The sequence below is a fragment of the Nannospalax galili genome, unplaced genomic scaffold (assembly GCF_000622305.1).
Source record: "Nannospalax galili isolate Female #2095 unplaced genomic scaffold, S.galili_v1.0 scaffold259, whole genome shotgun sequence".
In the NCBI taxonomy this organism is placed as follows: domain Eukaryota; kingdom Metazoa; phylum Chordata; class Mammalia; order Rodentia; family Spalacidae; genus Nannospalax; species Nannospalax galili.
The window spans coordinates 1,887,322-1,903,468 of NW_008344750.1; the positions used below are offsets into that span (position 1 = coordinate 1,887,322).

Consider the following 16,147-nt stretch of genomic DNA (forward strand, 5'->3'; position numbering starts at 1 on the left):
TATATATATATATATAAAGAAGCATAAACCAACTAGGTTTGGTGGTCCAGGCCTGTCATCCAAGCTACTTGGGGAGGCTGAGGTAAGTGGACTAAAAATTTGAGGTCTATCTGGATTACAGAGTAAGTTTGGGTTTTTTTTTGTTTTTTTGGTAATTATTTTTTAACCATATAATTAGAAGAAGCATTTCATTACAACAGCATTGACATATTCAATAACAATTTCCAGAGCTAAGTACAGAGCAAGTTTAAAGCCAGTCTGGGCAACTTACAAAACCCTGTCTCAAAAACAAAAAACAAAAAAACTGTCCCAAATTTTTGAAAATTTGGGGGACTGGGACTGTGAGAAGAGTGCTTGCCTAGCATGCATGAAGCCCTAGGTTTGATCCCCACCACTGTATAAACTGATTTAGTGGTACATGACTATAATTCCAACATTTAGGAGTCAATATTCAAAATCATCTTTGGCTACATAGAAAATTCAAGGGAAAACAATCTAAAGTAAAAAAGAGAGGACTAAGGATGTAGCTTAGTGGTTGAGTACTGCCTAGCATGTGTGATATACTAAGTTCAATCTCCAAGAACACACGCATCACAAACACAGAAACCTATTCTGGTGATTTAGGCAAAGAGAAAGTACAATCACCAATCCAGAGAATTGGCTCTAGGGCTCCCTGGCAAATACTAAAATCCAAGGATGCTCATATAAGTGGAGTATTTGCACAGGCCTTGTGTACATCTTCCTGTATATATTACATCATCTCTAGATTATATTATCTAATGCAATGTAGGTACTATGTAAATGGTTATTATACTGCATTAACAAGGAAAAGTTAGCACTGATACAGTTTTTTAAAATCTATTTTCCATTCAAGTTGGTTGAATTTGTGAATATGAAAATTGCAGATATGGCAGAAATAAATTAGTTTAGGGAATGTCACAGAGAGTCCTTTCATTTATTAAAAAATTATGTGGGGATGGGGGTGGGTTTGTACACATGAGTGTAGATGCCTGTGGAGGTCAGAAGAGGGCAGTCCCCTGGACCCTGGAGTTACAGGCAGTTGTGAACCACCTAACATTGGATGCTGGGAAATGAACTCACATTCTGCAAAAGCAGTACAAACTCTTAAACACTAAGTGATCTGACTACATAGCTTCTTGGGCCACTTCGCTCCACACCTGTCTGTCTGTCTGTCTGTCTGTCTCTGCAGTTTAGTTTGCTGTGAATTTCTAGGCCTCCCACATAGTCTTCCTGCCTGGCCCTTGAACTCACTTCAGGCAGCCACCTATTCTAACAAAAGAACAATTTATCAGATTGGTATCCACAGTGGCCTCTCAGGGGTCCTCAAAGATCTGAATAAAAAGTGTGAAATTCTATTTGTTCTTCATTTTGACTCAACATCTAAACCCAAATACTGACAGGTACTGGGTAATCTCCATGTCTGCTAAACTGAGCCCTGCCAAGAGCACTGGGCACGCATGTGGTGATCGGGGTTGACATCCAGCAGCACCTCTCTGCACTTTGTAGGGGACTGACCAGGAAGAGAACAGGGTGAGCATAACAATAAATGAAGCTGAGCATGGTGGCTAACACCTGCAATCCCAGCACTTGGGAGGCTGAGGTAGGAGAAGAGATGCAAATTTGAACTCAGCCTGAGTTACATAGGGAGCTCCAGGCCAGCTGGGTTACAGAGTAAGACTCTGTCTCAACAGAATCAGTGAATGAAGCACTAGGGCTGGGAAAGAGGCTAGGAAGGTGTGGCAGCCTGAGCAGACTCAGCCCAACAGAGGCTCACAGACAAGGAAAGCTGGTCACTGGCTTGGCAACAAGGATCTGTACTTGAATGGGGTCTTCATTAAATGTTATTGGTTCGAATAATTTTCTTTTTTGATTTTTGGTTTTTAGACACAGTCTTGTTATGTAGCCCAGGCTAGCTTCAAACTCACACTCTTCCTGCTTCCATCTCCTGATTACAGGCACGCACTACCACAGCTGGTGGAGTTTTGTTTTGTTTTTATATACTATTTCTCCATTTCAATTTGCCGGGTTGCTTAGGACTTGTGCCTGCCTAGAGATAGAAGAAGAAAATACTTTATATTAAGTAAACATATTAGTACACCTCTAAGTGATCTTATAGAAGTAACTTAAGTCATGCCTGGTGGTATAGCAGGATGGGAAATTCAAAGCCAGCCTGGGATTTTCTAATTAATTAACTTATTTTTTGTGTGTGTGTGTGTGTGTATGACTGTTATGCTTGCATGTGTGTAAGTGTACCCATACCATGCAGTGCCTACAGAGGTCAGAAGAGGGTGTTGGATCCCCTGGCTGTTAGCTGCCATATAGATGCTGGGATTCAAACCCAGGTCTTCTGCAAGAACAGTTAGTGCTCTTAACCACTGAGCCGTCTCTCCAGTCCTCAGCCTGGGAAATTCACGGGATAGTGTAATGACTAATCTTGATCATCAACTTAATGTGATTTAGAGTCACCATGGCAAAAAATTTCTGGGCATGTCTGTGAAGGATTTTATAGGTTAGGATAATTGAAGGAAGGCCCACCCTAAATATGGATAGTACCATTCCATGGCCTGGGCTCCTACACTGAATTTAAAAGAAGGGGAGGTGAGCACCAGCATTCCTCGGGTACTACTGACTATGAACACAGTGTGACCAGCCACCTCCTCCTCCTCCTGCTGCCTTGTCTTCCCCATCATGATGGACTGTATCCCCTAGAACTGTGAGCCAGAATAACCCCTTCCTTCCTGAAGTTGCTCTTGTCAGGTATTTTGTCACAGCAATAAGACAAGTAACTAATACAGACCTTGTTTCCAAATGAAAAATAAAAAGAAGGCTGATATAACTCAGTAGTAGCTCTTACTTAACCTGTAAAAGGCTCTAGGTTCAATCCTCCATACTGGGAAAACAAAAAAAAAAAAGTAACTTAACCTGGGAACTAGGGACACTTGTGGCCTTTAAAGACAGGAGTCTTTACATAGCTCTGGTCTGAGATATCCTACCCCAAATGACCACAAGTGGTGCCTGTTCTCAGCCCTTGCTGGGTGCAGGTACCGTTATTGAATTCTAACTGGGTGCTTTCAAACCAAGGCACTTCTTTCTAGGCAAGAAGTCAGGGGACCAGGTAACCTGGTAGAAGGCATTCAGCTTCCCTGAGCCAGATTCCCCCCTGGTGACACAAGAATTGTGTTCACCTTCAGGTGTGGACATGTGTGGACAGCAAGAAGCAGCAACTGGGCTATGCTCATTCACAGGCTTGTCATGGCCCAACAGGAGAAGCAAGTTTAAAGACATTGTCCAACTCCTCAGGGAAATTAATAAAAAGATTTCACCAAGACTAATACTACTCTTCTGCTTATGAAAGCTGGCCTGTATCAAGCACTTACTGCACTCCAACCCCTATACCCACACAAAGCACATCTGCACGTGACCTCTGTGTGCACAGACCCTGGGGTCCTCACACTGGCCTTATGAAAAGGAGACTGCCTCATGCCCTCACTGAATTTCAGGTGAATAACTATCTTGGCTCCTTAGAGCTGGGGAATCAGGGAAACTGGGATTCTGGGGCAGAGTTTCTTCCTCTGGAGTCAACTCTCTTGATGATAGTGATGGTCCATAGTTTCCTGTTTCCATGATAGCATGGGTCAGAAAGGAGTGCAGAGGGTGGAAACAGAAGTTGGGCCAGTACTTCTCCTAAGAAATTCCTCTGTCTCCCATCCCTCCTGTGACCCCGTTTTAGGCATGGGAATGGTGAGGAGGCTGAGGGCTAGGAAGTGGGATGGGCAGTCTCACGTGAATCCTCCTAGCTCTTGAGCCATCTTCAGGATATCTTCCAAGGAGGACCCAGCCAGGACAAAGATGGTTTGTTTATATGATGGTAAGACACTGGAAACCTTCAGTGTGACACTGATGACCTCTGGGATGTGGTAGACCAAAGGATCCGCAACAGCTGGAACCAACATGACTATACCAGGAGAAAGAAGGAGCAGTCGGCATGAGGATAGGGAGTCCTGTGTTCTTCACAGACATCATGGCCCATGTGGACCACGTCCTTCCCTATGTTGGCTCAGACAATGCCATGACTGCCTGCCCAGCTGAAACCTGGCTACCGTCCCAGCCTCCTGCGCCCCAGCTGCCACATCCTTCCATGGCCCAGGTTAGACCCCTTGCTGGTGTTTCTGCTTCTCCCCTCCCACCTATCTGCCACACTGCATCCCAGAGAGCTCTTTCTAAAACACAACTTTGTTCATATCATTTCCCTGATACCTCTGATGGGCTCACTTCTTTCTATTCATTTATCTGCCACTCCTCCTCACTCTCCCAGACCCACTCGTTCTAGAATCTTTCATAGACTCACTCTTTTAAAAAATATTCTATTATTTTTAGTGTATGAGTGTATTGCCTACATGTGTGTAAGTGCACCTGTGTCATGCAATGCACTAGGAGGTCAGATGAGGGCGTCAGATCCCCTGGAACTGAACAGATAGTTGTTAGCCACCATGTGGGAGCTGGGAATCAGACCTGGGTCCTCTGCCAGAGCAGTCAGGGTTCTTAACTGCTGAGCCATCTCTCCAGCCTCAAGACCGACTCTTTTGCAGAACATATCCCGCAACACCCCTGAATTCTTGATCTTTCTGTGCCTTTGTTTTTGCTTCCTTCTCTTTGCCCATTCTTTCCCCATCTGGGGAATCACACTCATCACTTTAAGTTCCTCCCCCAAATGATGCCCTAATTCAATGTAGTGAATTAAGGCTCTTTGTGTATCGTAATTAATCAAATGTGCCTCCCGCCACTCATTCATTCATTCATTCATCCATCCATGATGGGTAATCTTTATGGTCAAATTGACGGCCTCTGGAATCAACTAAAATACAAGTGGCTGGGCACTCCTATGAGGGACTTTCTTGATTAGATCATCTGAAGTGGAAGGACCTACCCTAAATGTAGGCAGCACCTGGTGGCAGCCAGATAAAAGGACAGGGGGAAGGAAATTTTGCTTTTTGCTCGCTTGCTTTCACTCTTGCTGGCAAGTTCATTTATCCTGTTGCTGCTGCATTCCTCTGCTGATATTAGAACCAGCTTCTTCCTGCTTCTAACAGAGACTGAAGACCAGCAGCTCTCCAGGAATCCTCCAGGCCTTCAACACCAGATTGGGACTGCTGAGACGTCCAGCCTCGTGGACTGAGCAATTCCCAGATTCTCAGCCTCTCCAGGATGAGTCAGCCATTGTTGGACTACCTAGACCATATCCTGTAAGCCAATCTAACAAATCTCCTTTACATATATATAAATATCTATCAGTTCTGTTTCTTTAGAGAGCCCTATTACTCTCATCCACCCATCCACTCAAACATTTCTGCATTGGGTATCACACAGGAGGCACAACCTTAAATCCTTGTTTGGTATCTGTCCCTACACCATGAACATCAAAAGACTATGACATCTTTTTAGCTGCTGTCCCATGAATACCCATAAGTTTGTGTTGCCTCAGCAAATCAGGACCAAGTGATCTCCCATCACTGGGATGCACAAACAGAAGAATACTCAGCATATTGTAAAGAGCTCAGCTACCTCTGGGTGCCTGGCAGTCTGGGAAGATGAGATCCATGTAGGTCTTATGGTTCAAGATGGGTAGCAGCTGGGAAATCATCAGAGCATTCTGGAAGGCCCCATCCTGCAGACTGGCCAGCAGAGCTGCCCTCGCCTTGAGGCACGCTGTGCCCAGCTCCACCCCATGCATGGGGGAAGCCATCAGCAGCTGTGATAGTGTGGGGAAGAAAGGGAGGAAGTGGGTCAGTCACTGGGGAAGAGCCAGGTCTTCCAGCTTCTAACTAGCCCACCCTCCATTGACCTCCTGAGTGGCTATGGCTCTGGGGTTTCTTTCCCACCTGCAGTGCCAGTGGAGTGCTATAGACATTTCCAAAGTAGCCTTCAGGGGTCTGGGCCTTCAGGATCTTCTCTCGCACTGTCCCAATAGCCATGGTAATCCGTGGTCTTAGATTGGGGTTGAAATTGAAGCGCTCCAAACAGGTGAAGGTCAAGCCAGCCATGGCCTCTGTGTCTAAGGGGATAGGTAAACTGGATAGTTTCATACAGCCAAGCAAGGTGGGCTTTAGGATTCAGGCCCAGGTAGCAATGGGCAGCAGAGGGCTTGAAAAGGGAAACAGCACAGTCAGATCAGCTGGGGACACTAATCTGGGTGGTTTGCCCAGGACCCCCCAGGTCTAGACACTGAACATACTATGTCCCAGGAACCCTCTTAGGCCTGAACAAACTGATTCAATTTGTTACTCTATTCTTTGAGAACAACAGGTCAGCAGGGGAGATTGGAGAACAGTCTCAAGAGGACTAGATCCTACAGCACCTACTCAAACTAGAATGGCGGCACACTGGAACCCTTAGAGGGATCTTTATCTTACTGATTAATTAATATTATTTTTGTGGTGTTGGAGATTGAACCTACAGCCTTACATATACTAGGCACTGTACCACTGAACTACACCTCCAGGCTCTCAGAGTTTGAAGCTTACCCACAGCTGTGTCCACCCTCAGGCAGTCTGATTTAATGGGTATGGGGAGTTGCTTGGACGCTGGCAGAGGTCCTGTTACCTTTTTCTCTCTGGCCACCTGTCTGCCCACCACCCATTTTCTCCATCCTACCTACCCTAGGAAAGGCACCCACTATGGAAACTCAGGCCTAGCAGAGAGAGACCTTGTATCACAATGATAAGAAATGGATATGGGTCGACGCCGGGCGTGGTGGCGCACACCTTTAATCCCAGCACTCGGGAGGCAGAGGCAGGCAGATCTCTGTGAGTTTGAGGCCAGCCTGGTCTACATAGCAAGTTACAGGCCAGCTGGGGCTACAGGGAGACCCTGTCCCAAAAGGAAAAAAAAAAAAAAAAAAGAAAGAAAGAAAAAGAAAAAGAAATGGATATGGTAGGGGCTGGAGAGATGGCTCAGTAGATAATAACACTGGTTGTTCTTGCAGAAGACCCAGGTTTGAATCCCAGCACCCACATGGCAGCTAACAACTGTCTGTAACTCCAGTCCCAGAAGATCTGACAGCCTCTTCTGACCTCCACAGGCATTGCATGACATGGGTACAGTTACCTACATGCAGACCATACATACACATAAAATAAAAATAATAATAATAAAAAAGAAATTGATATGGTGGCCAAAGGTCACCCAATGAGGAATCAGATCAAAATTCAGGTGTCAGACTCCCCATCCTGGATGGTACTGAGATCATAGATACGTACTCAGAACTAAGCCCATTGTTTATAAGGCATCTTTTATTGAGATGCTGCTGGGAGGCCATTTTATAAGAAAGGCCTGATTAATGGGGGTTGAGGTGTCCTACAATGAGTGTGAGATGGTCAAGGGTCAGGATCCCAGCCCAGCTTCAAAGCTGGATCACAGACCCCACCAGCCATTTCACTCCCAAGTGATTTGATGAGGAAGTGTCCCAGGGAAAGGTAACCATAAGGGCAGGACATGGAGGCCTTCACCTGGGACTGGGGGCTAGGTGAGTGCTAGTGTAGCCTTGGCAAGATTTTGCCTACTCACCCACAGAGAAGTGGCTCTGCTGGAGATGGTGGTCATGTTCCACAACATAGAGGAGCTTTCCCACCACACTGTCATGGACCCGCTTCTGGTGGACGCACAGTGCTAGGATACTAAGGCTGTACTGGTAGTAGCTGGTGTGGGGGTGGCCTTCATGATTATGCCCTGGGAAGAGAATGGTGAGGAGTTAAGGGGGCCATGTCAGGCCTAAGGACTTCCTTCTGTTTCCTCCGAGCAAGCAGCCCCATAGCTCATGGGACTCCATGGTCTACATGCTACAACATGTTTCCTTGAGACTGTAGCATCTTTCATTCCCTCAATGCCTGAGGTCCCAATGTGTGCCAGTCTCTGGGCTTGGAGGCCAGAGTGGAGGATCACAGCTCAACACATGCTCATGACAGAGATTATGACAGAAATGTGGCCCATGGTTCCTGGAGCCATATAACAGAAGTCTTTAAGTGGCTGAGAAGTTGAGACAGGATTCTTTATAGACATGATGTAGGAGTGGGGGAAGGGGAAGATAGAATAAGATTGATCTAGAAGGGCACAGGGGCATGGATAATACCCAGGGAAGGCCAATGAGCGCTGTGAGCTTAAGCTCACAGAAAAATGAGCAGACCAATGCCTAGAAAGAAGAGAGCAGACAGGATGAGCCTGGGGCTGTGAATGGAGCAGGGAGTGGCCCCTGCAGGGCTTAAGCAGTATGATGATCAAGTTTATGTTGAAAAGCCTTGGTCCATCGGTTGGGCTTTGGGTCTGAGTCAGGAGGCCAGAAAGTTTGCAGAGAGAAACTAAGGAGGAAGCAGAAAGAAGGCTGTGCAGGCGTCCCAGGGGTGGGTAATCAGGTCAGTCTTGGTGACTGAGCATGCCAATAGAGTGTGCATAAGATGTAGGAGAGGTTGGATTGAGCATGGAACCTGGGTCAAGCCCACACTTCTAGGTAGACTTGAGGTGGCTAGAGAGTGCGAAAGAGGCCTGGAGAGAAAACCCAAAGCTCTGATCCTCATGAAGAGCCTCCTCTAATGAGAAAGATCATGAGTTTGAGGCCACTCTAGGCTACACAGTAAGACTGTCACAAAAAACAGCAAAACCATCTGAGGAGCCCTGCTAGATGTTCCCCACCCACTCACATGGTGTCCCCTCCCCAATGGCCTTCTTCTCATCCTCCAGGAACCTCTTGAGCTGCGAGACCAGCCTGTCACCCTTTCGGCCCCCAATGAACTCGCAGTTGGCCCTGAGAGCAAGCAGGTAGAGGGCCAACTGGCCCATGGACGGCTTGATCTGGCAGTCACTGTTGTCATCACTGGAGGGAGACCTAGGACAAGGGGAGTTCATAACACCTTTATGATTAAACACCATCTTAGTAAGCCCAGCTTGGGGACACCACCACCCCCATCAGAAAGTAGAAAATATCCTAACAGTTGGAAACGTTGCATGAACTTCTGAATTAGTAGTCAGCTGTGTTTGTGTGCATACCATAGATACTTAAAAGAAGAAAGATAGATTAAATTTAAGGCTAAACTCTAAGGGCTCCTACATCCAGATCACCGGGTGTTTGGCCATGCACTCTCCCCTTTTATTTCCTCTCCCTCCCTTCCATCTATTTCTTGAGAGGGAATTCAAGTAGCAAGGTACTTCACAGTACCTTTCAAATCCCTTCAATCAACCCCAGAGCAGGCCTCTCCTTAATGACTACTCCTTAGAAGAAAGCACAGATATACGCCGCTTCTGGACTCTGCATGAAAGAACATGGTCATGAATTAGTGAAGTCTGCCTTGGGCATAAAGGTAGACCACAGAAAGAGTTAAATGTTAAATGTCTCTGGGTTCAATATAAGAGTGTGGTCATTGATTAGTGATGTCTGCTTTAGGCAAAGGCGGGGAACACAGAATTAGCTGCTGCTTCTGGGCTCAAGAGGATGTAGTTTTGGGACAAGGGGCACATGTCAGTGTCTCTGATTTAGTAAAACCTACCCCTTCATTCTATAAATGGAGAAAAGCCTACAAAAGACAAAACTTGCCTAGAGTTTGTCAAAAAGCCATGAAAGATCCAATCAGAATCCAGGTCTACTCTCTCTTACAATATGGAACAAGACATGGTAAAAGAAGAGAGACAGTAGCATACCCCAGGAGGCACTGCTGATAATTGAGCTTGAGGCTGTGTAGATAGAGGTCCTCCTTGGCTCCAGCCTGCCGGCTAGAAAGTCGCAAACCGACATAGATGCTGGGGTTCAGGTGCTCCGGGGAGATCTGGTCCATCCAAGGCAAGAGACGCTGGCCCAGCTTCTCTACCAGCTGGCCATCAATCTGTGGTATTACTGAAGAAAGGACACAGGGTAAGTGAGGCCTCAGGGTCAGGCCACTAGCAAGCAACTGCTCTGACCTCCTTACCAGATAAGCCTTCTCCAGAGAATAAAGGTCCCTACTCTCACTGCCATCCAGTCATATCCCACTTGTATGGAGAATTCCACCATCCTGAAAGGCAGTGGGAAAAAGGAAAGCAGGTATCCTCTAAAATGAATTAGAGTGGGCCAGGGAGATATCAAAGGATGCTGTTGCCAGGCAACCACCCCATCCATCAGATGTGACTAGATGCCAAGCTAGTGTATGCCCCAGGCACCCATCTCATTTGACCCTCTCAGAGTCACACTGTATTTTAAAAGCAAGCCACACTGCCTGTCAGACTGCAACCCACCCCCCACCTTTTTGGCACCCTCCTGAATGCATGTTTTGCCCACTGACAAAAACTCCAGCCCTTACACAGACTATGGTCCATATCCACTTCTCACAGGCTATAAGCTGCCAGCTGGTTCCCTGGGGCTGTCTGATGAAATTCCCCCACACAAAACTTGAAAACCCACTTTTTCTGCCATCTCTGTTTAGGTGAAAATGGCGTGAGATTGGGAGATCAACTACTAACAACTTGCCCACAGCTTGCAGTCATTTATCTAAGTATGTGGGATTTACTTGAAGGTGTGTAACCAAGACCCTGAAATATCCTGGAAGCAGAAACTTCAGGGATATTTCCCAGCTTCAGTTGATGACTGCCTTCCTCCCTTGCAGAAGGGTCCAAGTTTAGAACAGGGCAGTGTAGATTACCTTGGGGGCACTGTGAATTTTCTGCCCCCATTTACTGACTCCCAATCACTATCTGCTCCAACTTCCCAATGCTAGAGCATCTGTGTTGCACTGTGCTGCATCCCAGGATGCCAGGAAGACCCCTCCTCCAGGGGACTAAGGAATAGAATTACCACAGGGTCCTGTGCCTGCCTTCCTGGGCCTTCTAGCCCTAGGACCAGTTTCTGGAATGCAGCCCCATCTCCTCGAGTTTGAATTTCATCAACTTATATCTGTTTTCCTAAAAGTCACAGATATTTGTTGCTGTAAGGGGGCCATTTGCTGGTGTGGACTCTAAATAATTCTTTACTGTGTGGAGCCAGACCTGACCTAGCTGGTTTCTCACTAAATGTTCATTCAGACAGTCAGGGACAAGCTGGGCATGGTGGCAGAAGCCTCTAATCCCAGTACTTGAAAGGCTGAGAGAGGATTGCAAGTTCAAGGCCTGGGCTATATCATAGTGAGATTCAGAAGGAGGGAGGGAGGGACTTTAGAGGTACCTGTCTGTCTCTCTCTGAGTCTCTCTTCTCTAGCTCTATCTTTCCAACTGGTCTTCCAGGGCTTTTTGTTTTTTTTTTTCGAGGTAGGGTCTCCTGCATCTCAGGCTGCCCTCAAACTCAATGTCACCAAATGACCTTGAACTCCTGATCTTCCTGCCTCCACCTCCCAAGTGTTCTTGGTTACAGGTGTATGCTACCATGGCCAGTTTATTCCATGCTGGAGATTGAACCCAGGACTTCATGCTAGGCAGGCACTCTACTGATTGAGATACATCCCTGGTCCTAGAATGCTTTTCTTTTCCCCTTTCCTGAAACTGGCTAGGGAGACCACAGGCCCCACCCCAGGCTCTAACCTCCAACCTAAATCAGTTGGGGTTAGAAGCGATAAGATGAGGAATCATCTATAAAGGGGGACTGATAACCAACTACAATTTAGCCTACTCAGAAGGAAGGAGCCAGGCAGATTCACTCAGGACAATTAAGGTGGCCTTGCTCAAGGTCCCCCACCTACACACAGGGTTGCCCATTCCTATTATAGGAGGGCTGGTCAGCTTTAGCATTCAGAAGCCGAGAAGCCCACTCTGCATCCACCTTAATGCAGCAATTTGCGGGGGGCCGGGGGAGCATGCTCAGCCCAGTTTACAAATGAGACTGTGATAAAGGGACTACACCCCAACCCCCCAAAGTTCTCCTGATCCTGAAAGTAGGGGCTCTTGTAGGGTCAAGTATAGGGGCTAACACTCCAAGGCTGAGAACTGGGCCAGGCAGGTGGGTAGGAGGGGAAGCCTGCTGAAAGAATTTCTGGGCACAAACTGGACAACCAAGGCCCCAAGCATGACAGGTGTGGTTGCCCTTGGACACAGGCCAGAAGCTCCAGACACTGGCTTGAAGTCCCAAGAATTGAATCTAGAAAAGGTTTGCTAAAACTGGGGCACCTTGAGCAGGCCACTTGGCCCCTCTGACCCTTGACTTCACCAGACACCTGCCTCTCAGGGTTTGCCCAAGGTCACCTGAGACCCAGTGTGGGGCACTCTGAAGGAAGAAGAAAAGCAAGCCTGTTTGTGCTTTCTACCTGGCCCAAGTGCATGAGTGTCCCTTGATTGATGGCTTGAGACAGAACTCTCCCCTGAGAGTTCTCAAGCGATCTCTTGGGAGTACAGCCCTAGAACTGCTAGAACAGGCAGGGCCTTCTTGGAACTGGCCCTTCTTTCTGCCTGGAATGTATGTCCCCTTCCCTTCCTTCTTGGCTTCCTCCCTTCAGGTCTCAGCTCTGATGGGGCCCCTCCCACCCTCTGTCCTTGATTCCATGGGTCTCTGTGTGGCTTTCTGCTGTTGCTCCAGGTTGGCTTCTTCTGTGGCACTCTCCATAACTGAACTTGGCACCCCATGTCTTGTCAGTCCCCTTCTCTAGAACGGAAGCTCCAGGAGTGCAGGGATCAGACCTGTCCACCCTTCATCCTTTTTCCAATCTCGATTCTGGACCTAGCCTAGAGAAGCCTCAGTAAATGTGTGTTGAGTAAATAAATTAACAAACACCTAGGTGAATGGGGGAGATCCTGTCCGGAAAGAAGTCAGATACATTAATCTCCGTCCAGCACTGAGGTCCAGCTAATCACAACCTGCTTTGGGAGACCTGAGGGGGCAGAAAAGTTCCCCCATTCCACCCCCAACTCTCAGATTCCCCAAATATACAAGGGGATTGGTCGTCCCTCCCTGAAATCCAGGCTCCAGATAGAGGCTGGCTACTTACAGCAGACCTCAGCGGGAACCCGAAGGGCTCCGTACAGGAACAGCGACAGGAACAGCAGAGCCTGGAGGCATGCCATGGCAAGAGCAGGTGGGCCAGTAGCAAGTAGGAGTCGGGAGAGACTCCTGGGCTGTGCAGTGGCTCGTCTGACTGCAACAGGTCACTTGCTCAGACAGAGGAGGCTGCTTGTCACTAATTAATCCTTCCGCCACGCCCGGTAGCACACAGCTAAGTCAGCAGAGAGAAAGGGGAAAGGTCTGTTATGGGGCAGGAGGCCAGAGAACAGAGGAAGGAAGGGCCGAGCAGCCTTCCTCGACTTAGGGAACAAAGGGAGGGGAAGGACCAGTAGGGACCCTGTGGGACAGCTTTAAGCCAACCACATCTGTCCCCACTGTGTTAAGGGCCCGGAAGCAGCAAAGCCTGACGCCTGGTTTGCCCCAAGGCCCCCACAACTGTTCCTCTGCGGACCTTCGGGACTAGGGTGCCTACCTGGTAAAACCCACAGAAAGAGTCCCTCCGAGTACCCACTCCAGTTCATGAGCAGATCCCGGAGCTGTGATCACATGAGCAAGCTCTGTGGAGTCAGCTGTTCTCAGCCATCAGCCTGTGGGAGAGGCGGGGAGGTGGGGCAGCTTGCTGGACCTAGACCAGACAAGCAAAGTTGCCACAATCAACCCCACAGCTGGAGCTTCCTGGAGATAACAAAACAAAACAAGTTAAAGAATTCGGAGCAGGGCTGCAAGGCTGCTTGGACTAGGAAAATCACTTAAAAACATCCTTACAGAAAAAACAAGAACAAAAGATTCCTTATCTGCTCAACCCAACTGCAAACCTAGTATGTGAATCTTTTAGCTCAGGCTGTGTGAAGTTGGCCAGGATGCTAAACCTCTCTGAGTTTGAAATCGTTCCCCACATATGAGATGAGAGGGTGGAACAAGATTATCCTAACAGCTCCTTTCCAGCTCCGCTGGTGAAGGTGTTGATGTTAGATTTAGGAGAGCAGAAAAAGGAAAGAATTTAAAGTTAAGAAATAAGAACAAGAGCCAGACCTGCAACAGGCAAGGAATATGTCCTCTTTAATTCAGGAGAACATAGCAAAGGACCGGTGTCCTGTTCACAGATACAGGCATCAGCATCCATAAGCATAAAATTTTGTTTTTCATATAGGGACTCTGTTGAGTGCAGCTGTAGTAATTTGCTCCTTGTCAGGCGTCAGTGACCTTGGGATACTTGAGGTTGACTGTGCAAGCAAACAGCCTCTGTAGTGATCAGTTGATAAGGCCGGGCCTCCAAAGCAGGCTATGGCACAGCAGGAGTTAAGTGCCAGTCTCTGTCAGCCAGGGAAGTGACCAGTTGATAAGGGCTGGTCAAAGGCCAAACTGCCAATTTGGGCCATTTGGCTGTCTTGAGGAATTTATATATGGAACCTAAGACTCTTGCAATTTACACATTCTATCAGCTGCGATTATTAAACAGCTCTAATCATCTCCAGATGATATATTTATTGCAATTATTTTATGGCAAATTGCCAAGAGTCATTCTTTTCAGATAACCTATTTTTATGCCAGATTTATCACAAGTTGAGCCCTAAACATAGATCAATATGGAGCTGTACATCTGTTGATTAGTGGTACTTGAAATTTTAATGTGTGTGCATGTAGTTCTGCATGGCTGGGCTGGCCTAGGTTATGTAATCAGAGAAAGTGAAAAGTGGGGGGCTAGAGAGATGGCTCAGTGGTTAAGGGCACTGGCTGCTCTTGCAGAAGACCTAGATCCAATTCCCAGGACCCACATGGAAGCAAACAACCATGTGTAACTCCAGTTCCAGAGGAATCCAATGCCTTCTTCTGACCTCCATGGGCATTGTATAACCCAGTGCATTTATACACATGCAAGAAATCCACTCATACAAACAAATAAAAAAATATTAAAAAGAAAGTGAAAATGAAAAAAAAAATCATTAAACCATTATGTAAGGAATTTCTGTAAGGAAGGATTTTTATTTGAAAGACTACAACCAAGAAAGTAAAAGCTTAGAGCCACGTATGTGGGTGCACACCTATAGTCCCAGCTGCACAGGAGGCTGTCTTGAACCCAGGAGTTTACGGCCAGTCTGAGCAACATAGTGAGAACCTATCTCTTTAAAAGGAAGAAGAGGAACAAGAGGAAGAGGAGGAGAAGGAAAAGGAAGAAGAGTGCTGGGTGTAGTTGTGGCACACACCTCAGGACTTGGCGGGGATGAGGCAGGAGAATCACTGCAAGTTCTAGGCCAGCCTGGGCTACAGAGTAGGATTCTATCTCAAAAAAACCAAGCATGAGGAAGAAGAAGAGGAGAAAGGAGGAAAAGGAAGATGAAAAGAAGGGATGGAGGGAAGAGAGGAAGAAGCAGCCATTAGCTTGGAGTAAGAAAGGGATAGATGTGTACCCACACATTTTGCTGGACTAAGAGGCTACAGTATTAATAGGAACCCATGTATCTACCAAGGCCATGCATGCTCCAGATATAAAGTGTCCTAATAACCAATGACCTTTCAGAGGCTTTGTTTGTGAAACAGGGAGAAAGACGGTTCCCTAGAGTGTGTTTAGTCTCATTCATAAAAGAATTTAAGAATGGACCCAAATGGAAGCTTTTACAATTTTATTAGAATCTTGCCTGGCATGGTGGTGCATACCTTTAGTGCCTCCCAGCACTCAGGAGGCAGAGGAAGGCTGATCTCTGTGAGTTCGAGGCCAGCCTGGTCTCCATAGTGAATCCAGGCCAGCTGTGGCTATAGGGAGACCCTTTCTCAAAAAGACCAAAAAAAAAAAGAATCTTTTTTTTTGACTCTCCAAGGAGCACAGCAGTTTATTGGAGACAAACTGCTGGACTGCCTCCTGGGATCAGAGACAGCAGCAGCCAGCAGAGGAAGTTAGACTTTTTTTTTTTTTTTGACATTAATATACTTTATTGCCTCAGTTTTTACATCAGTTGTGAAACAAACTTGATTTAATAATTTAAGACATAAAGAACATTCAATATATTTAACACAACTAAAAGCAAGTCCTAGTTGTTTGAAAACTGTTAGGGTTCCAAACAGCAGCAGTTTCCCCCCTCCCCAACAGGGACCTCACCTTGACCTTTGGAGTCAAGGGAAACAAACTCTGCTGAGAAGCAGCCTGCCTCTCCTCTGATCTCCAAAGATAAGATAAGCAGATTCTACCTG

General features: G+C 46.9%; 1 protein-coding gene across 2 annotated transcripts in view; it reads right to left on the minus strand.

Annotated features, from left to right (window-relative positions):
• Tcn2 (transcobalamin 2) overlaps window positions 1-13,565 on the minus strand; it is a 17,219-nt gene extending 3,654 nt beyond the window's left edge. The window contains exons 1-8 of one of the 2 annotated variants that reach the window (XM_008841046.3): window positions 13,434-13,565; window positions 12,948-13,172; window positions 9,706-9,898; window positions 8,712-8,896; window positions 7,585-7,746; window positions 5,901-6,073; window positions 5,584-5,770; window positions 3,805-3,976 (exon numbers count right to left, since the gene is read on the minus strand). In XM_008841046.3, the coding sequence (XP_008839268.1) occupies window positions 3,805-3,976; window positions 5,584-5,770; window positions 5,901-6,073; window positions 7,585-7,746; window positions 8,712-8,896; window positions 9,706-9,898; window positions 12,948-13,023 (1,148 nt within the window). In that variant the 5' untranslated portion in view covers window positions 13,024-13,172; window positions 13,434-13,565. The remainder of the gene's footprint in view (window positions 1-3,804; window positions 3,977-5,583; window positions 5,771-5,900; window positions 6,074-7,584; window positions 7,747-8,711; window positions 8,897-9,705; window positions 9,899-12,947; window positions 13,173-13,433) is intronic. The other variant, XM_029567339.1, reaches the window with a different exon arrangement.
• Between the last annotated feature and the right edge of the window lie 2,582 nt (window positions 13,566-16,147).